We start from the raw sequence: 16,484 nt of genomic DNA on the forward strand, positions 1-16,484 counted from the left end.
ACTCTTGCTGCCCAGACTGGAGTGCAATGGTGCAGTCTCAGCTCATTACAACCCCTGCCTCCTGGGTTCAAGCGATTCTCCTGCCTCAGCCTCCCGAGTAGCTGGGATTACATGCATGCGCCACCATGCCTGGTTAATGTTGCCTTTTTTTTTGTCTTTTATTATTATTATTATTATACTTTAGGCTCTGGGGTACATGTGCTGATCATGCTGGATTGTACATACATGGCAATGTGGTTTGCTGCCTGTATCCAGCCTGTCACCTATATCTGGCATTTCTCCCCAGATTATTCCTCCCAACCTCCCCACCCCCCTCTGTCCCTCCCCTAGCCCCTGCCAACAGACCTCAGTGTGTGATGCTCCCCTCCCTGTGTCCATGTATTCTCATTGTTCAACACTTGCCTATGAGTGAGAACATGTGGTGTTTGATTTTCTATTCTTCTGTCAGTTTGCTGAGAATGATGGTTTCCAGATTCATCCATGTTCCTGCAAAGGACACGAACTCATCATTTTTTATGGCTGCATAGTATTCCATGGTGTATATGTGCCACATTTTCCCTGTCCAGTCTATCATTGATGGGCATTTCGGTTGGTTCCAGGTCTTTGCTATTGTAAACAGTGCCGCAATGAACATATGTGTGCATGTGTCCTTATAATAGAACAATTTATAATCCTTTGGATATATACCCAATAATGAGATTGCTGGGTCAAATGGAATTTCTATTTCTAGGTCCTTGAGGAAGCACCACACTGTCTTCCACAATGGTTGAACTAATTTACATTCCCACCAACAGTATAAAAGTCTTCCCATTTCTCCACGTCCTCGCCAGCATCTATTGTCTCTAGATTTTTTAATGATCGCCATTCTAACTGGCATGAGATGGTATCTCAATGTAGTTTTGGTTTGCATTTGTCTAATGACCAGCGATGATGCGCATTTTTTCATATGTTTGTTGGCCTCATATATGTCTTCTTTTGTAAGGTGTCTGTTTATATCCTTCACCCACTTTTGAATGGGTTTGTTTTTTTCTTGTAAATCTGTTTTAGTTCTTTGTAGATTCTGGATATTAGCCCTTTGTCAGATGGGTAGATTGCAAAAATTTTTTCCCATTCTGTTGGTTGCCGGTTGACTCTAATGATTGTTTCTTTTGCTCTACAGAAGCTCTGGAGTTAAATGTATTTTTAGCAGAGATGGGGTTTCTCCATGTTGGCCAGTCTGGTCTCGAATTTCCAACCTCAGGTGATGTGCCTGCCTTGGCTTCCCAAAGTGCTAGAATTACAGGATTAGCCACCCCTTTATGATTTTTAGGGTGTCTGTTTGAGTCTTCTCTCTCTTCTTCTTCGTCCGTCTGGCTAGTGGTCCATCTATTTTGTTAATCTTTTCAAAAAAATAGGTCCTGGATTCAGTGACTTTCTTGAAGGGTTTTTCGTGTCTCTGTCTCCTTCAGTTCTGCTCTGATCTTAGTTATTTCATGTCTTCTGGTGGCTTTTGAATTTGTTTGCTGTTGCTTCTTCAGTTCTTTTAATTGTGATGTTAAAGTGTCGATTTTAGATCTTTCCCTCCTGTGGGCATTTTAGTGCTATAAATTTCCCTTCAAACACTGCTTTAGCCTTATCCCAGGGTTTCTGGTATGTTGTGTCTTTGTTCTCATTGGTTTCAAATAACTTATTTATTTCTGCCTTTATTTTGTTATTTATCCAGTAGTCATTCAGGAGCAGGTTGTTCAGTTTCCATGTATTTGTGCAGTTTCAGTGAGTGTCTTAATCTTGAGTTCAAGTATGATTGCACCTTGGTCTGAGAAACTGTTTGTTATTATTTCCATTCCTTTGCATTTGCTGAGGAGTGTTTTACTTCCTATGTGGTCAGTTTTAGAATAAGTGTGATGTGCTGCTGAGAAAAATATATATTCTGTTGATTTGGATTGGGGAGTTCTATAGATGTCTATTAGGTCTGTTTGGTCAAGAGCTGAGTTCAAGTCCTGAATATCCTTCTTAATTTTGTGTCTTGTTGATGTAATATTAACAGTGGGGTGTTAAAGTTTCCATCATTATTGTGTGGGAGTCTAAGTCTCTTTGTAGGTCTCTAAGAACTTGTTTTATGAATCTGGATGTTCCTGTATTGGGTGCATATATATTTAGGATAGTTAGCTCTTCTTATTGCATTGATCCCTTTTCCATTATGTAATGCCCTTCTTTGTCTTTTTTGATCTTTGTTGGTTTAAAGTGTGTTTTATCAGAGACTAAGATTGCAACCCCTGCTTTTAAAAATAAGCAAAAGCTTTCTGTTTCCATATTCCTCCATTTCTTTATTTCGAGCCTGTGTGTGTCTTTACATGTGAGATGGGTCTGGTGAATACAGCACACAAATGAGTCTTGACTTTTTCCAATTTGTCAGTCTGTGTCTTTTAATTGGGGCATTTAGCCCATTTACATTTAAGTTTAATATTGTTATGTATGAATTCGATTCTGTCATTATGATGCTAGCTAGTTATTTAGCCTGCTGGTTGATGCAATTTCTTCATAGTGTCAGTGGTCTTTACAATTTGTTATGTTTTTGCAGTGACTGGTACCAGTTTTTGTTTTCCATATTTACTGCTTCCTTCAGGTGCTCTTGTAAGGCAGGCCTGGTGGTGACAAAATCTCTCAGGATTTTCTTGTCTATAAAGGATTTCATTTCTCCTTGACTTACGAAGCTTAGTTTGGCTGCGTATGAGATGAAAATTCTTTTCTTTAAGAATGTTGAATATGGCCCCCGCTCTCTTCTGTCATGTAGGGTTTCTGCAGGGAGATTTGCTGTTAGTCTGATGGGCTTCCCTTTGTGGGTAACCCTACCTTTTTCCCTGGCTGCCCTTAAAATTTTCTCCTTCATTTCAACCTTGGTGAATCTGACAATTATGTGTCTTAGAGTTCCTCTTCTCAAGGAGTATCTTTGTGGTATCCTCTATTCCTGAATTTGAATGTTGGCCTGCTTTGCTAGGTTGGTGATGTTCTCCTGGATAATATCCTGAAGAGTATTTTCCAACCTGGTTTCATTCTTCCCATGAAATGTAGGTTTGGTCTTTTCGCATAGTCCCATATTATTTGAAGGCTTTATTCGTTCTTTTTCATTCTTTTTTCTCTAATATCGTCTTCATGCTTTATTTCATTAAGTTCTTTAATCTCTGATATCCTTCCTTCCACTTGATTGATTCGGCCATTGATAGTTGTGTATGCTTCACGAAGCTCTCCTCCTGTGTTTTTAGCTCCGTCGGATCATTTATGTTCTTCTCTAAACTGGTTATTCTTGTTAGCAATTTGTCTAACCTTTTTTCAGGGTTCTTACCTTCTTTGCATTGGATGAGAACATGCTCCTTTAGCTTGGATTAGTTTGTTATTACCCACCCTCTGAAGCCTACTTCTGTCAATTCATCAAACTCATTCGTCATCTAGTTTCATTCCCATACTGGTGAGGAGTTGTGATTCTTTGGAGGAGAAAAAGTGTTCTGGTTTTTGGAATTTTCAGCCTTTTTGCGCTGGTTTTTCCTCATCTTGATGGATTTACCTACCTTTGGTCTTTGATGTTGGTGACCTTTAGGTGGGGTTTTCGTGTGGACATCCTTTTTGTTGATGCTATTCCTTTCTGTTTGTTAGTTTTCCTTCTAACAGTCAGGCCCAGATGGGCACAGTGGCTCAGACCTGCTATCCTAGCACTTTGTTAGGGCAAGGTAGGCAGATCACAAGGTCAAGAGATTGAGACCATCATGACCAACATGGTAAAACCCCATCTCTACTGAAAGTACAAAAATTAGCTGTGAATGGTGGCGCCCGCCTCTAGTCCCAGCTACTTGGGAGGCTCAGGTAGGAGAATCGCTTGAAGCCAGGAGGCAGAGATGCAGTGAGCCAAGACTGTGTCATTGCATTCCAGTCTGGTGACAGAGCAAGACTTTGTCTTAAAAAAACAACAACAACAACAACAAAAAATAGGCCCCTCTGCTGCAGGTCTGCTGGAGTTTGCCGGAAGTCCACTCCAGACACTGTTTGCCTGGGTATCACCAGTAGAGGCTGCAGAACAGCAAAGATTGCTGCCTTTTACTTCCTCTGGAAGCTTCATCCCAGAGGAGCACCACCAGTTGCCAGCCAGAGTTCTCCTGTATGAGGTGTCTGTCAACCCCTGCTGAGAAGTATCTCCTAGTCAGGAGGCATGAGGGTCAGGGACCCACCTGAGGAGGCAGTCCGTCCCTTAGCAGATCTTGAGCACTGTGCTGGGAGATCTGCTGCTCTCTTCAAAGCTGGCAGGTTGGAATGTTTAAGTCTGCTGAAGCTGCACCTTCTGTCACCCCTTCCCCCAGGTGCTCTGTCCCAGGGAGATGGGATTTTTATGTATAAGCCCCTGACTGGGGCTGCTGCCTTTTTTTCAGAGATGCCCTGCCCAGAGAGGAGGAGTCTAGAGAGGCAGTCTGGCTGCAGTGGTTTTGCAGAGCTGCGGTATGCTTCACCCAGTTTGAACTTCCCGGTGGCTTTGTTTACACTGCTTGGGGAAAACCACCTATTCAAGCTTCAGTCATGGCAGATACCCCTCACCCCACCAAGCTCGAGTGTCCCAGGTTGACTTCAGACTGCTGTGCTGGCAGTGAGAATTTCAAGCCAGTGGCTCTTAGCTTGCTGGGCACCGTGGCAGTGGGATGCGCTGAGCTAGACCACTTGGTTCCCTGGCTTCAGCTGTCTTTCCAGGGGAGTAAATCGTTCTATCTCACTGGTGTTCCAGGTGCTACTAGGGCATGAAAAAACTCCTGCAGCTAGCTCCATGTCTGCCCAAACGGCCACCCAGTTTTGTGCTTGAAACCCAGGGTTCTGGTGGTATTGGCACCTGAGGGAATCTCCTGGTCTGCGAGTTGCAGTGACCATGGGAAAAGCTTAGTACCTGGGCCAGAATGTACCATTCCTCACGGCACAGTCCCTCACAGCTTCCCTTAGCTAGGACAGGGAGTTCCCTGCCCCCTTGCATTTCCCAGGTGAGGCAACACCCCACCCCGCTTCAGCTCGCCCTCCTTGAGCTACACCCACTGTCTAACCAGTCCCAATGAGATGAGCCGGGTACCTCAGTTGGAAATGCAGAGATCACCCACCTTCTGCGTTGATCTCACTGGGAGCTGCAGACCAGAGCTATTCTTATTCAGTCGTCTTTGAGGAATATCAGTTTTAAATGAATATAGGAACATTTTCACTGAACACTGCTTTTTTTTGAAACTCTGAAATCAAGAAAAATATTAAAATAAAGCTAAGAGAAAACTTCTGCTTCATTATAACAGTGAAATTGGCTGCACCTTGAAGTATGAGGTATTAACAATTTGAGGCTGATGGCTCTCTCCTTTAGTCCCAGCATTTTGGGAGACCAAGGCAGGAAGATTTCTTGAAGCCAGGAGCAATGTAGCCCAAACATATGTTTTTAGTATTTTTATATACTAAAAATAAAAAACATTAGCCATGTGTGGTAATGCATGCCTATAGTCCCAGCTACTTGGGAAGTTAAAGATGGAGAACCACTTCAGCCCAGGAGTTCAAGGCTACAGTTAGCTATGATCATGCCACTGCACTGCAGCCTGGGTGACAGACCCTGTCTACAAAAAATGAAAAAGTATTTGAGACAGATACCATGAAATTTGGAGAAAATTTAGAGCAGATGGCAGGAACTATACATACAGGTTATGGACTTTGCTCAAAATAATTTCAGCCCTGAAAGATCCACAAAATATTATATATTACAGAGATAGAAGTAGAGAATATCCTCATAGATACCCACTTGTACACTATAGGATGGCAAGAAGGTCTTACTGAAAGAGAAGCCAACTTCATTATTTATGTTTAATTTTTTTTTTTTTTTTTTTTTGAGATTTTTTTTTTTTTTTTTTTTTTTTTTTTTTTTTTTTTTTTTGAGATGGAGTCTCCCTCTGTCGCCTAGGCTGGAGTGCAGTGGCGTGATTTCAGCTCACTGCTGCCTCCACCTTCAGGGGTTCAAGCCATTCTCATGCCTCAGCCACCTCATTGGCTGGGATTACAGGCACCCCACCACCACCACACCCAGCTAAGTTTTGTATTTTTAGTAAAGACACGGTTTTGCCATGTTGGCCAGGCTGGTCTTGAACTCCTTACCTCAAGATATCTACCTGCCTCAGCTTCCCAAAGTGCTAGGATTGCAGGTGTGAGCCACCATACTCAGCTAGAAGCCAATTTTATTGTCACTGACATAGCCTCCTAGCCAAGGGACACTGCAGGTTGTGATCTGGGGTGAAAGCAGAGTGAAAGCAAACATTGCCAGATAGCACTAGGGCAGCTCTATGATTTATGGGTTCCTTTACACTAATCACACTAACCAGCAAAATCTTAAGAAATTATGGCAACCATGGCCTGGGGCAAAGCGTGCAATGCAGTTGGCGAGAGGGCTTTGAGAGAAGCCTGATTTAAAGCTGCAGGATGTCCTCAGTGTACTTTCCTATTCCCCCTGCTAAGGTTCTTCAGCAAACAGCCAGCCCTGTTCAAGTATAATAATAAGTAGAAAGGCACTACCCCAGAATCTATGCTTGAGTGGGAGTGGGGAGAGGATTGCAAGAAGAAAAGGGACATAAGAAAGCAGATGCACAGTACCTATCATAAGGGGTATCATTCAAAAAATTAAGCAGTTGGAGTTTGGGTAATTGTTCTCTACAGAGTCAAAGAAATTACAGGCCACATACTTTTGTTAAGTTTGCAGAAGGCAAAGGTGGGCAAATTATAGTCCATGGGCCTGCGTTTTATTGGAACACAGTCATACCCATTTGATTCCATATTGTCCATGGCTGTTTTGTGCTACAACAGCAAAGCAACAGAGACCATATGGTTCACAAGCCTAAAATGTTTACTATCTGGCTTTATAAGAAAAAAGTTGTCTGTCCCCTGGCTTAAATAAAGTCACCAAGAGATAAAAAGCAAGCTGGTAGTATACAGGAAAAGTATGGAAGAGAAAAAAAGCCTTTACAGAAAATGAAACCGTATTAGCAACAAAATGTAAAATAAATGTTACGAAAACAATCTGGCAAACAGGCTGGAGGAAATCACATAAAATGATACAAAACAAAGCCCAAAAATGATTAGCTAGGAGATAATAGATGTAAAAGATAGAACAAAAGAGATACAACATATACATAATTGGTGTGCCTGAAAAAGAAAGCTAATAGAAGAGATTAGATATAGTCAAATATAAATAGAAGAAATAAATATATAACTAAAATCTGCAAATTGAAAAAACAAATGATGTCCTAGGAAACTGATTCAGAATAATTAACACTAGACAAGGAGCTATTCAATATTATATTGTTTCCAGGGAAGACAAATGTTAACCCCAACCTTGGAGTTTGTAGCTGTGTATTCCTGGCCAGAGAGAAAAGATCAAGGGCAAAACAAATTTTGACATCACCTCTTTCTTTTAGTACATTTGGTGTCAATGTAGAATGATATGTTAGCAAAGGGCTATATGGCTTTCTAAATTGTGTTCTTTTATTTTTGGTGCTTTTATTATCTTTTTTTCTGATCAGTAATGTTGTATCTTTAAAATGTCTGAAAGCCCCTTAACCTGAGGAGTCCACATGCCACAGTGCTTTTGCCCAGGAAGAAAATAGAGTGAGAGAGCCATAAGGCCAGACTTTGGTTTTATACTGTTTGTTTTTAACTAGCATAGTTTTATTAATTAAAACTAACCCAAAAACCTAAGACCTACCTATGTGGATTCTATAAAGCATAAGACCCGGCTGACCACAAAACTACTGGAGGTCCTGACTCAAACTGAATACCAGGCTGCCGTCATGAAAACAGCTACTAAATAATGTTTAGAGATGAAATGTGTATGAATGGATTCAGACTGGGCATCCTTTCTCTGAAACTTTAATTTCCATTTGTTCAAATTTCCATGATTTTTGTTAGATATTTCATGTATGTTCTCCCCTGAAATTGTGTGTGTGTGTGTAGTTTTAAGATTTCTGTGACAGTAACACGTACAGCACAAAGGACCAGGCTGAAAAAGCAGCAGTCAAATACACATAGTTAAACATAACCTTCATTAACAAATCTTGTTATTCATGGATGCCAGCTCAGTTAATAAGTGTTTGTGGCTTGGATACTGAACTGGAGGTTAATGTCGAGGTGGAAGCAATTGTAGAATCCAGATTTTTAAGACAAACACACATCCCACCACAGAAGGCATGCATGGAATCAGGTGTAGTCAGTCGGCTGTGGTGATGCACTTTGGGTGTTCTCCTTCACTGGTCCAGCTGTGAACAGCACCAGAGCTGGCAGCTTCCCAAGCAGAGGAGTGGCCCTTCCTAAGCCTCCTGAACCACTTCTGCATTCACCCCTCAAGTGACCAAATGGCAGACTGTGAGAGAAGTGTATTTTTATTTGACATTTTAAAATTAAAGTTTTATTTTGACTTCTGTAAATTGGATTTGTAGAACAGATAGATTAATAACATAGTTACAAAAGAGTCCATGTCCAAATTTAAGTAATATTTATACACATCTTGACTTGGCCATAAAAGGTCAATGATATGGAGTCAGGTTTCCCTGAAATTACATTTGCTTAAAAGCAAAATGAATGCAAGACGTGATTTGAAAACTGCACTGTTTTTTGGCAATTAAGGGACATTTTTATGTTAAAGAATCTGAAGCCCTGGCACATTCCTTAACTGATTTGCTTTCCTCTCTGTGAGATGGATTAAAAAACAGGAGACTTTTTTCATGTGCACTGGTAATCAGGTCAGGACTGAAAGCAAATAAGTATTTGAGGAAGTGGACAAGTCAGTCACATCCTCAAAGGACACTGAAAGAATGCAGGAAGACTGTCTTTTTCCTCCTTCATTCCTTGAGAGACAAAGAGAGAAGACTGACCTCTAAGACATGTAACCTCAACACTATTTCTCTAGTCAGAAGCCAAAGCTGGGTGGCAATTTGATCACAGAGTGTGGCCTGGCCGTGTCATGGGTCATGTGGTCCAGCATGTGAACAGGAAGGTGAGAACGGGTGAACTTTTGCCTCAGTTGTGCCATCCATCAGAGAATAAATGGAGCACATCAGCGTGTGCAGCTGTATAAGGAGGCGGATGGCTGCGTCCTTCTCACACAGGGGCCTTTGTCTCCTGGACATGATCTAGCATTACGACGGGATGCACTCAGCCTCGGCTTTGTGGCGAACTGCTAACCCATTATCACACCAGAACACAGGACCATTTATCTTCTAATCCAGAGTGTCACCTGTTCTTCATTTACCAGTCAATAACCATTAATTATGCTCAGTGGAAATTTAAACAAAGCCCTTTCCCTCTGTTGAAACCAGTAAACTATTCAGTAATAACAAATAAATCTGGAGTTGTATATCCTTTCTCTTCTCATTCCCAGACTGGAGTCTGGTACAATATGAACTTTAGAGGAAATGCCTAGAAATTGATAGGTCAAAGGCCATAGATAGTCTGATGGAGAAGAAAAGAGCAGATTCTTGGCTCTTGCTCTAGTAAAAGGAGAGGCCCCGACTGATCCCCAGATTCCTGCCGGGAACAAAATAAGCACCAGGGGATTCGGGCCGGTGTTTAAAGTGATCCACCATTAACTGACAGTCATATTTTCTCCTTTCATTTTTAGCAAGCCCTTGCTTTCTTTCACATGACTAAAAATAGGACTTTTTTGAGACCACTGTAACACAGTGGACTGTTTCTAAAGAAATAAAATAAGCTGAGTGGTCCTGAAAGACCTATTTGAAATGTTATTTTTAGAACGGAAATTTGAGTCAAACACATTTAAGTGTATTTACCTCCTCACATCTAATCCCGCAGAAGAATGTTCAGATAGGAATTCTAGCCAGAAGCGTAATTTAATTTTTCCTAAAAATTCTGAAGGTATTTTGGCAAAAGCCAAAATAAGTTTGTGTGTGTGTGTGTGTGTGTGTGTATGCATACGCGTACACTTGTGCCTCTGTGTGTGTCCACGAATACACTCGTGTGCCCACTTGGGTGAAGTGGGACGCTCAGCTTAGTTGGGAAGCGTGCCAAAGGGCGGGCTGGATCCCAGTGAAGCCACCATACTGTGTGCACTGGAATTCATTCCAATGGCTAGACTTGGGACCCTGGTCCGGGACCTAGAGAGAGGTCAACATTCCCAGACAGATGAGGGGACAGGGCGTTCCAGGCCACGGAAACTTCTCTTGCAGGCACAGACCTGCAAGGAGCGGCTGCTCACTAGGCCTCTGTTCATGCGCACAGGCCTTGGTGCCCTTTTAAAAAGATACCTTGGGGAGCTTCTTGACAAATGGTACTGGGCCTCGGCTTAGCCAATAGGGCCTGGGCTGCATTTCAAATCTCATTGCTGTCCTCATCCCCCAGTGTTTAACAGCATTCAGGAAGCGCCACGCCATGGTAGACTCCATCTGCTTGTGTGGACTATGCCAAAACAGTAAACAGCTTGTATTTCATCCTTTTCTTTTTTTTTGAGAAGGAGTCTCACTCTGTCAACCAGGCTGGAGTGCAGTGGCCTCGGCTCACTGCAGCTTCCGCCTCCTGGGTTCTAGCAATTCTCCTGCCTGAACCTCCCGAGTAGCTGGGACTATAGGTGCATGCCACCACGCCCAGCTAATTTTTGTATTTTTAGTACAGATGGGGTTTCACCATGTTGGTAAGGCTGGTCTTGAACTCCTGACCTCAAGAGCTACCACGCCCAACCTATTTCATGCCATTTAAAAGCTCAGCTGCCTGGGTGTAGTGACTCATGCCTGTAATCCTTGCATTTTGGGAGGCTAAGGCCGGTGGATTGCCTGAGCTCAAGAGTTCAAGACAAGCCTGGGCAACACGGTGAAACCCCGTCTCTACTGAAGTATAAAAAAGTAGCCAGGTGTGGTGGCGCATGCCTGTATTTCCAGCTACTCGGGAGGCTGAGGCGGGAGACTTGCTAGAGCCCAGGGGGCGGAGGTTGCAGTGAGCCAAGAGCGTGCCTGTGTACTCCAGCCTGGGCAGCAGAGCAACTCTGTCTCTAAAAAAAAGAAAAAAGCTCGTGCTTTTTTTGCATCCTTAACATTACCTGGGATATTAAGGGTAAAGATTCTGAATGATAATCTCCTTTTTTATTTTTTATGAGATGCAGTTTTGCTCTGTCGCCAGGCTGGAGTGCAGTGGCACAATCTCGGCTTGCTGCAACCCCCACCTACTGGATTCAAATGATTCTCTTGCCTCAGCCTCTCTAGTAGCTGGGACTATGGGCACACACCACCACGCCCAGCTAATTTTTGTATTTTTATTAGAGACGGGGTTCCACCATATTGGCCAGGCTGGTGTCCATGTCTAGACCTCGTAATCCGCCCACCTTGGCCTACCAAAGTGCTGGGATTACAGGTGTGAGCCACCGCGCCCAGCCCTAAGAGATAGCCTCTAGACCTCTGAAGTCCACTCCTCCATGGCTGTGGCCCAGGCCTCCATACCAAGATATTCCTCATATGATTCTGATGCTCAGTAAAAGTTGGGAGCCATTGCTGTATTGGTTAGAATATGGTATGAATTTCATGCTCATGTTCCAGCTGTCCGTGTCCATATCTGATTATGTGCACTGGAAAGCATTGTGTTTCCAGAGTGGCCATGGAGTGTGACTTTGACATGAACTTGCCTCTCTTTCCCTCTAGGCGATGTGGTTGATGTTGCAGAATGATGAGCCAGAGGACTTCGTAATAGCTACTGGAGAGGTCCATAGTGTCCGGGAATTTGTCGAGAAATCATTCTTGCACATTGGAAAAACCATTGTGTAAGTATACCTGAGAAATGATTGCTTCTAGGTTACTGGTAGTATGCACCTGAGCTTGCTGTGAAGCCTCGGTTCTCGTTGTCATCTTCCCCCTTTACTCTCTTGAAGAGCAGTACAGAAAGTTTCAGTGTGGAATGGGAACTTTGCTCTGCATACAACCCTACTTGTGTTATTTGTCAAATGTTGTCATCATCTAAGCCAAGTTTTTCAAAATGTCTTTTATCTTTCTTCTAAGATGTTTTTAATTTTATTTATTTTTAAATATTATTTTTGTTTTTTAAGTTTTAAATTTTTTATCGCAATGTAAACACCTTCTTTTATTGTAATTTTATTGTGGCTAATTCTGCTCTTACCAAATCATTGTGATAACATTACATAATCTTTTTTAATACTTTTATATTTTAAAAAATTGAAACCATCAAAAACTTACAGAAAAGTTACAACCAACTAGCCTTATTCTCTGAACCACTGAGAATAAGCTGCTGTCCTGATGCTTCATCACCTTGAATTTTTGTGTGTATTTTCTGCAAACACAGTGACATTCTCCTGCAGAAACACAACACAACTATTAAACTCAGGAAATTCATAGTGATAAATTATTATCAGCTAATTCACAGGTCCTATGTGAGTTTTGGCAGCTGGGCCAATACTATATGCCTAAAAGGTCTAGTTTATAATCATGCTCTACATTTACTGGTTGCATTAGATGAATTTTGAAGCCAGATTTTTATTGGAGCATTTGAAAGATTTGTGAGAAATCATTGTAGATAAAAGATACTTTGTTTTTTTTTTTTATTTTTGGTAATTTGACATTGTGGTAAAATATAGATTTAAAATTTACCATTTTAACCATTTTTAAGTGTGTAATTCAGCGTCATTAAGTACATTCACAACGTTATGCAACTGTCACCACTATCCATTCCTAGAACTTCCTTACAATTTCCAACAGAAACCTCTGTTCTCATTAAATAACTCCTCATTCTCTTGCCCCTCAGCACTTGATAACCTCTATTTTCCTTGCTGTTTCAGTGTATTTGCCTATCCTGGGTACCTCATATAAGTGGAATTATGAAATATTTGGTTTTTTTGTATCTGGCTTTTTCACCTACCATAATGTTTTCATAGTTCATCCATGATATAACATTTTATTCCTTTAAACAAAATTATTATTATTTTTAGAGACAGTCACGCGCTGTTGCCCAGGTGAGAGTGCAGTGGTATGTTCGTAGCTCACTACAGCCTTGAACTCTTAGGTTTAAGTGATCCTCCTGCCTCAGTCCCCTGAGTAGCTGGCACTACAGGGATATGCCACCATGTCCGGCTAATTTTTTAAAATTTTTTGTAGAGGTGGGGTCTCTCTCTGTTGCCCAGGCTGGTCTTAAACTCCTGGTTTCACATGTCTTGAGCTCTCATACGTATTTGCTATTAACAAAGTAGCTAACTGATTGAAGACATTTGTCAACAATGAATTGAAGAGATAAAGAAAGTGTAGAAACAATAAGGTTGGGCAACTGATTATATTTGGAGAAAGAAACAGTAAGGAAAGTCACACTAGGCCAGGCGCTGTGGCTCACACCTGTATTCCCAGCACTTTGGGAGGCTGAGGTGAGTGGGTCACCTGAGATCAGGAGTTCAAGACCAGCCTGGCCAACATGGGGAAACCCCGTCTCTAGTAAAAATACGAAAAGTTAGCCAGGCATGGTGGCTCATGCCTGTAATCCCAGCCACTTGGGAGGCTGAGGCAGGGGAATCCCTTGAACTTTGGAGGCGGAGGTTGCAGTGAGCCGAGATCGCACTGTTGCACTCCAGCCTGGGCAACAAGAGCAAAACTCCATCTCAAAAAAAAAAAAAAAAAAAAAAGAAAGTCACACTAACATTTTATGCCTGCGTGATCAGAAGAAACCTAACGGAGTCATTTGGCAGAGACAGGCAGTGGCAGGAGGAAGAAAAGCTTGTTGAGGTTCATTGTATAGAGGAGGCGGATCTAGTGAGATATCTTACCCTCTCTGACACCTGACCCCTTCTGGGAAGAACCTAGCCGTGTGTCAGAGTTGGAACATCTTTTTACTGGTTCCAACTTCTGTAGAGCAGTGTTTCTCATACTCTGATGTACTGGGAAGCATTTGGGGATCATGTTAAAGTGCAGATTCTGAATGAGTAGGCCTGGGTGAGGCCAGAAATCCTGAATTCCTGACAAGATTCCAGGTGATGTGATGCCGCTGGTCCACATTTTGAATAGCAAAGCCTGAGAAAATGGGAGGCTTAAGTTTGAAATGAACTCTGACAGTTACCCTTATCACTTTCTACCTTATTTTTAGTCATTAGTGATTTTACCTTCCCTAGTAGACTAGATTTGGATCTGATTCCTTTCTATACTTTACGTTGTGTCTAGCACAGTGTCAGACTAATGGCAAGTAAGAGAGGTTTTCATGAATCAATAATGGAAATAGAACTTTTAGAAGATGGGAAATTTGATTTTAGGGTTTCTGTTTGGAGGGGGCTGTTGCTCAAACATGAAAGAACAAAAATTACAGGGCTTCTTGTGAGAATAGGTCTGGACTTCCTGTTCCTGTCATTAATATGTTAAGGAATACTCCAGACAAGATGAAGACATCAAAAAGCAAGAGTCGTACCTGCTTTTTCATTTTCCTATTCTTGTACTGTGGAAAGAAGTAGACCAAAAGATGACTGGGACCTCCAAAGCATACCGTCAAAGTTTCTGGAAGTTCCCCTGGTCACACCATGACTAAATAGGTCTCTAGTATGAGATGGGGTGCTGTGCTTTGGTAAGGGAAGTCATGAAGAGCCTGAGGAACCACATGGTTTGTTCAGTAATCATTAGGCACCCAATCCCCCCATTCCTGCACAATGTTTTTATGCAGAACAAATTTGTTTAGCTTTCAGGCTATGAATTGACAATAGTTATTCCTAAAGTGGGAACTATATTGAGACAGTATATTGAGGAGTCAGGTTTTTCATACAAACTAATTTATTAAATATTTTACTTACTTTAAAAATTACAGTAGGCAATCTGTCAAAAATAGCCTAAGAAATCAGAAATGGCCCTTGAGCTTATTTGTTTGGAAGTGTTTAGCATGCGTTCCTCTAATTTACATGTTAAAACATTTGACATATTGTTTAAATCCCGAAAATAAGTCAAAGTCCATAAAACCATGATCAGTGTCTTGGTGTGTAGTAGACTCAGGGTAATTTGGTTTTTGAATTGTAAGATGGAGAGCAAAAGGTTTTTAATTAGAATCACTTTGTAAAAGTCATTTTCTGTTCATTTACATATTTTCTTTACTGAGCCACCTGATTTAGAAAACAAGTCTAATATTTGAGAACTTGAGAACACGGATAAAAGGGAACTCTTACATACTTCAGTGGGAACGTAAATTGGCAAAGCCATCATGGATAACAGTATGGAGTTTCCTCAAAATATTGAAAATAGAACTCCCATATGACCCAGCAATCCAACCACTAGGTATATCTCCAAAGGAGATGAAATCAGTATGTCAGAGATGTCTGCATGTTCATGTTTATTACGGCATTATTTACAATAGCCAAGATATGGGGCCAACCTAAATGTCTAATAACAATGACTGGATAAAGAAAATATGGTACATATACACAATGGGATACTATTCAGCCATAGAAAAGAATAAAATCCTGTCATTTGTGACAACGTGGATGAATCTAGAGGACATGGTGTTAAGTGAGATAAGCCAGACACAGAATGACGAATACTGAATGATATCACTCCTGTGAACTCTAAAGAAAGATGATACAGAAGCAGGGAGTAGAACAGTGCTTTTCAGAAACTGAGGAAGGGATAGGGGAAAGAGGCTGGGGAGATGACAGTAAATGGTTACAAAGTAACAATAAGATAGGAGAAATAAGTTCTGGCATTCTATTGTACAATAGGGTGACTAAGGTTAACAATACCTATTGTGCATGTCAAAATAGCTAGAAGAGAGAATTTTAATGTCACCAGAAAGAAATATGTGCACGAGCCGATAGATACACTGACTGCCATGATTGGATCGTTTTACAACATATACATGTATCAAAATATCAAAAAGCAACCCATAAATGTATACAATTACAATGTGTCAATTACAAACAAAAATAAGAACACTCAGAAAAAAGAGATACTGCCCAATTATTATTTTGTGAACATTCTGTCTCAATATACTTCCAATTTTATGAAAAAATATTGACAATTCATGACCAAAAGTTAAATAAATCTGTTTTACATAAAAACATTGTGCTTTCCAATTTTATGAAAAAATATTCACATTTTGTGGCCAAAAGCTAAATAAATTTGTTTTGCATAAAAACGTTGTGCAGGAAATGAATGACATTAACTATAGAAAATTTAACATGAGAAGGCAAAAATAAGATTTTTTTCAAATTTTACATATAATATGGGGAGTTGGAAAATAGCATAAAGTTAAGAAGCAAGAAGATATAAAATAATCTTTGCAATATAATTTGATCATGTTGATTCTCTTTTGGTCTTCTATTTCATTTTTTAGGGAAGATACCTCATTTTCAAAAAAAAATTGGCCTTAATTCTTTTGTGGACTTAAAAATGTATTGGTGGATTGATTATGTTTGGGATTGAGGTTTTTTATACCTTTCAAATAAAATTTATGTTGCTTCTAAGCAACCCTCCTTTTTTTTTTTTTTTTTTTTTTTT

General features: G+C 40.9%; 1 protein-coding gene across 1 annotated transcript in view; it reads left to right on the top strand.

Moving 5' to 3' along the window:
- Window positions 1–16,484, top strand: part of GMDS (GDP-mannose 4,6-dehydratase) — a 648,894-nt gene that overhangs the window by 519,633 nt on the left and 112,777 nt on the right. Inside the window, exon 8 of the mRNA XM_017497517.1 lies at window positions 11,664–11,782. Coding sequence (XP_017353006.1) covers window positions 11,664–11,782 — 119 coding nt within the window. The remainder of the gene's footprint in view (window positions 1–11,663; window positions 11,783–16,484) is intronic.

Source organism: Cebus imitator, unplaced genomic scaffold, assembly GCF_001604975.1.
Source record: "Cebus imitator isolate Cc_AM_T3 unplaced genomic scaffold, Cebus_imitator-1.0 Scaffold231, whole genome shotgun sequence".
Classification (NCBI taxonomy): domain Eukaryota; kingdom Metazoa; phylum Chordata; class Mammalia; order Primates; family Cebidae; genus Cebus; species Cebus imitator.